This window comes from Berghia stephanieae, chromosome 6 (assembly GCF_034508935.2).
Source record: "Berghia stephanieae isolate SIO BIC M18660-M18661 chromosome 6, UCSD_Bste_1.3, whole genome shotgun sequence".
In the NCBI taxonomy this organism is placed as follows: Eukaryota; Metazoa; Mollusca; class Gastropoda; order Nudibranchia; family Aeolidiidae; genus Berghia; species Berghia stephanieae.
This window is the reverse complement of record NC_088365.1, coordinates 59,285,078-59,295,077: the sequence shown is the minus strand read 5'-3', so window position 1 is coordinate 59,295,077 and position 10,000 is coordinate 59,285,078. Positions and strand designations below refer to the sequence as shown.

Sequence of the window (10,000 nt, the reverse complement as noted above, 5' to 3'; positions counted from 1 at the left end):
AACGTCAAATCACTAAGCGGTTGAAAAAAACCCAAATAATGACGTCAAACTGCCTGCCCTTTTGGATTTCAGTGTCAGGCTATAACATAACGATGGCTACGCTCCTACCCTCACTTCTCAACAAATCTAGTTCAAAAGAAATAAGTTCGAATTCAATTCAAACAATATTCTTTTTAAAATGTAAACGTCGAATATCAAATTAGTACGTGGCGATTATTAAAGTGGTAATTATTTAACTAACTAATCACCAAATCACTGCTTGATAACGTCACCGTACGTTTGTTCGTCAGTATTTGCAAACATGGAAACACGTTCGCAAACGAATACATAGTCGCAAGCCGTTCGCTTTCGTCCACTTGTTTCTGCTAGGATATGTATTTATAATTAATGATCCACCTTGCTTATGACATTCAATGTTTATGTCTCCATGGTGTGTGTAAATCTCGCATGGTTACACACTATAATACTTTGTTGTGTGTCACGGTCAGTCACATGTTAAAAAAAAAAAGCAAGTTGTTGTCCGCTGCTTGACACACTTTTTTGAATAGACAGGTAGATAACCACGCCTCTCGGACAATCGTCATAATGTAAACAATGGCAGTGATTGGTAGACACAGCAAATTACACATGTTTTACTATCGATGGTTTGTGCTTAAGTAAAATACTCACTGTTCTACCGCTTGATCAATAGAACCAACACAGAAAATCATGTGTAAACCTAAACGTTTATAATCTGATCAAGAAAATCGTGTGATAACTTGTCACCCATTTGGCGGTATAAAAACAATAACAATGATCAGAGAGGGGTCGATTCCATTGACGTTACTGTTAATAAACAACCAACTATGTTTGTCCGAGCACGTGTGAGGGTGTGTCACCAATTTCATGTTTTGATTGGTCAAAAATCTACTGGTTAATTTACAACATGAATGACCTGACAATGTGTGTATGTGCCAAATAAAGCAGAGAGAAAAATATAGATAGTGTGCGCTTGGCTAAGAAGCTCACAACATTGACATCCGGAATTATAACGGACCATCCCACTAAACTATGTGAAACCATGAACGCTTTATAGTCTGGTTAATACCGTTTAGTGAGAATTACTCATAAACGCGGATGACAAAAAACAATAACAAAGACCTGAGTGACGTCAACATCGAACTATCTATAAGAAAAAAAATACACCCCCCCCCCCAAAAAAAAAAAAAAGAAATAAAAAAAAATTAAAAATCAGCCTGGTTCGGATGGGGATCGAACTTCAGTTCTCCTAATTATCGGTCGTACGAGCTATCACTACACCAGAGAGGTTACCGACCTGATGCTTGTATTCTTCACAAGGGTACGTGTTTCCGCTGTGAATCTTCGCTGTGTCACAAAACATCCACATCTTTTTTTTTGTCAAACTCGCAATATATAATTTTACATAGATTACAACCATAGGACAAAAAAAAAAAAAAAAAAAAAAAGAATTAATTGTTGGATGTGAGGTTAGTTTTTTATACAAGATATTACATGAATGATGAATAATATTAGGCTCAGATAATGATAAAGCGTACTGCACTTCAATTTAAAAAAAATGCCCTTCCGCCACCACATCATAAGCTATCGTCGATGGGCAGTCCAAGAAGAAATATAGATAGTCCATCAAACAGGATGTCTGATGTCAACAGGAATCACCCATGTTGTCCAAGTTGAAAAAAAAACCGAAAGTGTCTGAAGCGGGGCTCGAACCCGGGACCTTCCGGGTCACAGTGCAATGGTTTAACCACTCGGCCGATTCGCCCCCCCCCCCCCCCCCCCCCCCAATGGGAGCGATCTATATTCATGTTTTCGTGAAACCGAGTCATCAGTCACGTGATTTGTTGCTGTCCAACGATTGGACATTTCTGAAAAAAATGTAAACACGCTGCAATGTGACCAATGACCTCGAGCACATGGAAAGTTAATATAGATCATGCCCATTGCGTTCACATAAAAAACTGGGTAACAGAAATTGGATACTCACACACACACATACACACACACAACCCTCCCCACACACACACACACAATCACACAATTACACTCACAAACTCACTTACTCTTTCTCTCTCACACACACACACACACGCACACACAAACACACACACACACACACACATACACAAACACTTACTCTCATCAAGTAACAACAAATGTCAAATTAAATGAATACTCACAATAATATAATGATCTTATTTTGGTAATGTTAAAATTAAAAGAGAGAAAATAGTTTCTATAGAAAACAGTAATGGTTTATTTGTGTCTCAGTATGCTCAGCGGACCGGTGTTTCATCTTGTCACAAAAGTCAAGCAATGTTATCGTTATCACTGACCGGATGGTTGACAGTTGGCACGGCTAAAGAAGAAGAAGAAGAAGAAGAAGAAGAAGAAGAAGAAGAAGAAGAAGAAGAAGAAGAAGAAGAAGAAGAAGAAGAAGAAGAAGAAGAAGAAGAAGAAGAAGAAGAAGAAAAGAAGAAGAAGAAGAAGAAGAAGAAGAAGAAGAAGAAGAAGAAGAAGAAGAAGAAGAAGAAGAAGAAGAAGAAGAAGAAGAAGAAGAAGAAGAAGAAGAAGAAAAGAAGAAGAAGAAGAAGAAGAAGAAGGAAGAAGAAGAAGAAGAAGAAGAAGAAGAAGAAGAAAGAAAGAAGAAAGAAGAAGAAAGAAGAAGAAGAAGAAGAAGAAGAAGAAGAAGAAGAAGAAGAAGAAGAAGAAGAAGAAGAGAAGAAGAAGAGAAGAAGAAGAAGAAGAAGAAGAAGAAGAAGAAGAAGAAGAAGAAGAAGAAGAAGAAGAAGAAGAAGAAGAAGAAGAAGAAGAAGAAGAAGTATCGCCTTACTGGCCTCAAACTACGACCTCCGTCGCTTTTGGCTTGTGACCACTGGTGTAGTGCTTTGAGCTCTTATATATTCAATAACGTCAATATCTCACTCTATTTTCTCCACGATATACACAGCAGTCTTTGTCTTTCTACGGTTACATAATTAGCGAGTTAATCATTACAGATCATTTCAGCACCCGAAAGTCGTGTTAGGTAACTATTTAATTACGATCAATTTCGATTGAATTCACCTCACGATGTGTGTTCTTTTGTAGCAAAAGACTGGCATTTTGACGTCATTCTTTATTATTATTACTATTAACATTATTATTATTATTACTACTATTATTATTGTTATTTTTCTTCTTCTTCTTCTTCTTCTTCTTCTTCTTCTTCTTCTTCTTCTTCTTCTTCTTCTTCTTCTTCTTCTTCTTCTTCTTCTTATTATTATTATTATTATTATTTTTATTATTATTATTTAATACTATTATTATTATTTTATTTAATAATAATAATAATAATAATAATAATAATAATAATAATAATAATAATAATAATAATAATAATAATAATAATAATAATAATAATAATAATAATAATAATAATATATTGTTGTTGTCTTTGTTGCTGATGATATATTTTGTGAGCTTCTTAGCCAAGCGCATACTATCTATATGTTAACGAAGGCTCCGCTAGGACCCAGTAGGACCCACAAGGACTTGTCTTTTGACGACACTCTTTATGTTTGTGCTGCCCCAAGTGAGTTTTTGTTGATAGATAGTGTTCAAGGAAACACGTGTTCCCATTGATTGAATTATTGAATACAACACACAATTTGTTATATTTTTGTGGCAAAGACTTACCTTTTGACATAATGTTTAGGTCAGTGTCCGATTATAAGTTTACGAAGGCTATGTACGAAGGCAACGGTTTGACACAAAATTAGATTATAGTCGATGAAGGTTAAAAGGCCGAACCTATCAGTACCTATCCTTGTTATCTCCCTTGAAGATATTGCCATGTCAAAGTTTGTGACAACGCTCGGAGCTTTTATTATAACATTACATATCAATATCATAAGCATAACAATTATCAATATATATTAAGAGCCATCAATGACCTTCTATACCTTACTATCTGGATCTTCGATACATTATCATTAACTGATAGTATGGTAGTATTTATTTCAAGTAGTATTTCGAAGCGATTCTCTTCGTTAGTGACTGAACTTTTGCGGTTTCGACAACATTAATCGAATGATATTATAGATAGAATGAAGATGACTTCACTCACCGCTTTGTAATTGTTTTGTTTTTAGCCAGCCTTTTTTATGAGTAGTTTTCACTAAATTGTATCAATTGTATAAACGTTCAATGTAACACATGGTTTTGTGTGTTGGTACATTATAATTATATCCGGCTGGCGGATGTTGTGAGCTTTTTGGATAAACGCAATGAATCACTAGATCGCTCCGATTAATCTAATTTCCCTGACCAAAATGCATAACACGAGGGAGACCTGTGGCTTAGTTGGTAGAGTGATACGCTCATTAGGATGACCGAGTTCAAATCCCCTCACAACCACTGTTTTCTTCATACCTACGAGTATATTTCTATTTATCTAACAGTTAGTTGTTGGGAAGTTGGTCTTAGCTCAAAGCTGACAAATAGCTCTTTGCGATTGACCAGGGTTCCTATCCAAAGGGTAGATAGCAAGTGTTTTGTCCGTTTAATATACAGACACCTGGATAACTCAGACAAAGCGATTTGATATATTTTGACCAAAGTCATTCCTTATCCATTGAACTGTCCCTCCAGGAAAATGCGGCCGCATCGGCATCCGATGCGGCCGCATCCTGTGGCCTTCCGCATCCGACTCCGCATCCGTCAGCAAAAAGCTTAAAATAAAAAAAATAAAAAATTGCCTCTTTTTTTTTCTCTACAGAAAATGTTGGCCTTGTATTTTTTTCCTCGTAAATCATCTCTCTGTTATGTATTATTATATTTGTTATTTTCAATGTATAATGTAAGCATTTGAGTGTATTCCTCTTTGTTGGATTTTGTGCTTGTGTCCGGATGAAACTTATAGATGATCTCAAACTAAGTAAATTGGTGGTATGCTCTTGGAATCTACATCTGATCCCGATTTGTTCCTAGTTCCCTATGTCTTACTTTTTCTTGGGTGCTTTATTAATTGTAATTCTAGAACTTTTTACTATCCCATTTTCTTCCTCTTTACTGGCGCTGATATGACCTTAATGTGTTGCAAGCGCAGTAAGACCCTAAAAAATACAAGCAATAGTCTGTTATATATTTCTGCTTTTTAGTCGTTTTTAATGAAGATGTAGCTTTTAAACCTATCAGTATTCATATTTATTGTGAAAATTAGATTTTTGGGGTTGCAAAAGCACGCAAGAACATGCACAAATGTCGGATTTTTGGCATAATTTATGGCATAATGTCGAATTTATGGCATAATTTTCCTTTTTGGCATAATATTGGCATAATTTTGCCCCAAATATGGCATAATTCCGCGGGGACAGATTGAATATATAACACTAAACTTCTCAGAAAATCTTAAACTTCAAAAGAAGTCTTGGAATGAATAAAATATTTTTATTTTTTAAATGTTTGGGGTAAAATCAATAGATCTATGAAAGTAATAATATTTTTTTCTGGCCAAAATGTAAAAACAAAAAGAAGGTTTTTCACTATGGTATAGATAGTATGCGCTTGGCTAAGAAGCTCATAACGGACCAAATCACAAACTGTGTGTATCCATGAACGTTTATAGTCGGGTTCATACAGTTCAGTGAGCATTACTCATACACGCGGATGGCAAAAAACAATAACAAATACCTGAGTGACGTCATCTTCGAACTATCTATAACAACAGCTTCTAATGGTGCTCACATTACTATGTTATGACGATCGACCCAAGATGCAAATTCCGTACCGCTTTCGTGCACCGTCGCAAACTCTCCCAGAAGCTTGGTCACAATGCACCGTTCAACCAGATGCTCTGCTGTTTCGGCGGGTACATGTTGGACAGGTGGTAAGTCCCCACTGATCTAGTTAGCGTGCTGTTAAGCAGGTTCTCGACCGAAGTCAATTGGCTGCCACCCAATGTCTCCTCTTGCTGGTGGAAAAGCCTGGCAACTTCTCCCCTAGTTTTGAGGAGTCGATGTCCCGTCCACTCGAGGGATTGATTTTGTCCAAACCGACTTCGATCTCGTACATGCAGCGCAGATCGAAGTCAGGGAAGCTACGTACAAGGGTTGCCGGGATTTATTTCTGCTCGAAACTGGGGCGACGTCCATTATATAAACAAAAATAAAATGTAAAAAATTGAGCTTTTATATAGCGCAATATCCACTTAACGTGCTCAAAGCGCTTTACAAGGAGTCCCTGGTCAACAGCAACATTTAACATGTAGGACGAGACATGACGCCTATTAGGCGATATTACAATTTTTCGGACAAAGACAACGCTGTTAAATGCCAGGTACTCATTTTACATCTGAGCACGATGAGAGAATGTGAGTAAAGAGTCTTTTCCAAGGACTCAACTATGCGTCGAGCGAGGCTCGAGCCCAGGACCTTCCGATCCGAAAGCGAGTGTCATACCACTAGACCACATGCGCTTGAGAGGGGTATCCCCATTCCCTCGTTCTTTAATCAGTTGATTAAACTCGTCTCCCGTCGGGCATCGGGGGCTGGATTGCTGCCATTATCGGGCCCCATTCACTAGACGTTGTTGCCAGCGGTCACGACACTTTGTGCATGGACTTGCGAAGTTTGAAATCTACATTCTCAACGTTCTTGCTTCTACCCCACACTGAGAGAGAGAGAGAGAGAGAGAGAGAGAGAGAGAGAGAGAGAGAGAGAGAGAGAGAGAGAGAGAGAGAGAGAGAAGGGGAGGTAGAGATAAATAAAGACAGAGGGAGAGAGAGAGAAAGAGAGAGAGAGAGAGAGAGAGAGAGAGACACACACACACACACACACACACAGAGAGAGAGAGAGAGAGAGAGAGAGAGATTGATGACTAGAGATACACAGAGAGGGACAGAGAAATAAATAGTCACACACACACACAGATAGATAGATAGATAGATAGAGAGAGAGAGATAGATAAATAGATAGATAGAGAGAGAGAGAGAGAGAGAGAGAGAGAGAGAGAGAGAGTGTTTGTGTGTTTTAGTGTGTGTGTGTGGGGGGGGGGGCGCTACATATCTACAGCATTGTTGTATTTTTTTACTTACTAAAACCATATTGATAGAACGAAGATGACGCCACTCGGGTATTTGTTATTGCTTTTTGCCATCCGCGTTTATGAGTAATGCTCACTGAACTGTATTAACCTGACTATAAACGTTCATGGATACACACAGTTTTGTGTGTTGGTCCGTTATACTTCCGGATGGCAATGCTATGAACTTCTTAGCCAAGCTCATACTATCTATAAAAGTTCATGGTTACATAATTAAACACTTTTATACTCTCAGTACGGACTTCGTGATCAACGGAATAACAACAGAAATACAAACATTCTGTGTACACCTTACACAATATCGTAAACAAATGTTGATACGTTCTTTAGTAGCTCAATATTATAATTTTTTAAATGTGCTATCACTTTTTCAACCTTGAAAACGATCCTATCTTCTTGTCTACTATCTACACACTACACACTACACACTCATTGTAAGAAATCTGTGTGTAGCAAAAAGCTTAGCTATAAGCTTTTTGGTGTGTTGTCACTGGCTGTGTTTTCGAGAGAGCAATATTATGCCAGGAACTAAAGGTAAGTTGATAATATTTTATAATAATAATAATGTTAAAAAGTGACAAAACGATAAACGTTAATAATATGGACATTCAAACAGGACATTTCCACGGTATTACCATGCTCGATGCGTTTCATAATGCATTATTTATTCACCTTTCAGGTCATTTGGGAACTGATTTTCAGTTAACAATAAAGTACAAATCGCTCGTGTTGCCCTCTTATTATATATTATGTCATTGCCTTGAGCTCACGCCCGAGTCTTTTCATCATCATCATCATCATCATCATCATCATCATCATCATCATCATCATCATCATCTTCATTATAATGATAATAATAATAATAATAATAATAATAATAATAATAATAATAATCATAATATAATATAATAATAATAATAATAATAATAATAATAATAATATATACAATAATAATAATAATAATAATAATAATAATAATAATAATAATAATAATAATATAATATAATCATATAATAATAAATAATAATAATATAATATAATATAAATAATAAATAATAAAATAATAATAATAAATAATATATAATAATAATAATAATAATAATATATAATAATAATAATAATAATACATAATCATAATAAAATCATATAATATAATAAATAAACATATATAATAATCATAATATAATAAAATAAATAATAAAATAAAAATATAATATATATATTATAAAAAATACTGTTACTAAGCTTTTGCCTGACATTCGACATCTATCCTATTTAGAAAGATTAAGGTATCTAAATTTGCCTTCACTAAAATATCGTAGAATAAGAGGTGGTCTTATTCATATAATATGTAGACTCCTGCATGGTTTGTACAATATGGATTATAATGATTAAAAAAAATAAATATTCGCATATTACAAACACTAGGGAAGATCATTTTAAAATATTTGTTGAGCGATGTAATTAGTCTATAAGGAAAAATAATTTAATTCAAAGAATTGTGACAATTTGAAATATTCTCAAGTTTGAGACAAAAAATTCTAATCCAAATACAGTGCAGAACGGATATATTGACAATGGTTATATCGACATCACGCTTATATCGACATGGCATAAAAGTCTCGTTTTTTTCTCCCCAGTATAACATTATTAAATAAAAATCACCTATATCGACATACATTTTACCACAACACGGTTATATCGACGTTGCGAACCATTAATACCGACAATGATTTGTCTTTAAAAAAAGAATGAATCCAATTTATATACGGTCAAGATATGCCGCAGTGAAGTAAAACACAACAGCCAATGAAAATGCAGAGATATCACGCCGTTATGCAAAATAACAGTCAAAGAAAAGGCAACATAATTGTTCAATGACATCCAGTGAATCGTTATTGATCATAACTGTGATGTCAGCAGTCAAGTCTACTATCTATACGAGATGGAAGTCGGTTTGGACGAATTCAATCCCTCGAGGGGGCAGGGTCATCGACTCCTCGAAACTGGGGAAGAAGTTGCCAGGCTTTTTCACCAGCAAGAGGAGACATTGGGTGGCAGCCAATGGACTTCAGTCGAGAACCTGCTTAACGGCAAATCGCTTTATCAGTGGGGGCTTTCCACCTGACTGTCCAACGTGCATCCATTGCGGTAACGAGCCCGAAATCGCAGAGAATCTAGTTGAACGGGGTGTTGTGTCGTAGCTTCGGGATGGGCTTGCGAAGGTGCACAGGTGCGGTCCGGAATTTGCTGATTGTGTCGATTGTCATAAAATAGTACTGTGAGCACTAATAGAATCTGCTGTCAGCTGCAACATTCTCAATAGGACTTCACCAACCATTATCGTAGCATAAAAGTCTTTATATTTCAATTGTCCGAGTGTGCTGTGGGGAAAATGGTTGTAGGTTTCAGATACACGAATTCTACATTTCTTGGCAGACATTTAACAGCGTTAGAAGCGGAGAGTTACAAACATTTGATATGTATTATATATATATTTTTTTTCTGTAGCTTTGAAATCAATGATAATTATGGATGGACATTGCAATTGCACCGTCAGTACCAATTCCTACGCAGTATGAAATATCGAGTTTGCATGTCTTGAGAAATGATAGAAGTGTTTCAGTCAATTCAGTTGCAGTGCTCGAAGTCAATGTTACTATGCCTAAGAAACATGACACAATGGATTCCATCCTTTTTGAAAGAAATATCTTACACATCGCCCTTTGTTTGTTTGCACCAATAGGCTTCAACAGTCATGACGTCACTTCCCTCGTAATGACGCATTGTAACTTAGTAACTGGTTCTAAACTATCGGAACATTGGCGTACGCCCTTATGAAATACTTCTCCGACGAGCATAAAAGTGTATCCAGAGGAGAAAAACATTATAAATCTGA

At 36.0% G+C, this 10,000-nt stretch overlaps 2 protein-coding genes across 3 annotated transcripts in view; one reads left to right on the top strand and one right to left on the bottom strand.

Moving 5' to 3' along the window:
* The window catches only part of LOC144975343 (betaine--homocysteine S-methyltransferase 1-like), a 24,937-nt gene extending 17,423 nt beyond the window's left edge, over window positions 1-7,514 (bottom strand). The window contains exon 1 of one of the 2 annotated variants that reach the window (XM_078919335.1): window positions 7,397-7,514. Coding sequence is in view for 1 of the 2 variants with exons in the window: in XM_078919334.1 (XP_078775460.1) it covers window positions 3,697-3,706 (10 nt within the window). In the remaining variant the exon portion in view is untranslated. Of the gene's footprint in view, window positions 1-3,696; window positions 3,854-7,396 lie in introns of those variants that run through there. The other variant, XM_078919334.1, reaches the window with a different exon arrangement.
* LOC144975344 (betaine--homocysteine S-methyltransferase 1-like) overlaps window positions 7,479-10,000 on the top strand; it is an 8,088-nt gene continuing 5,566 nt past the window's right edge. Inside the window, exon 1 of the mRNA XM_078919336.1 lies at window positions 7,479-7,635. Coding sequence (XP_078775462.1) covers window positions 7,620-7,635 — 16 coding nt within the window. The 5' untranslated portion in view covers window positions 7,479-7,619. The remainder of the gene's footprint in view (window positions 7,636-10,000) is intronic.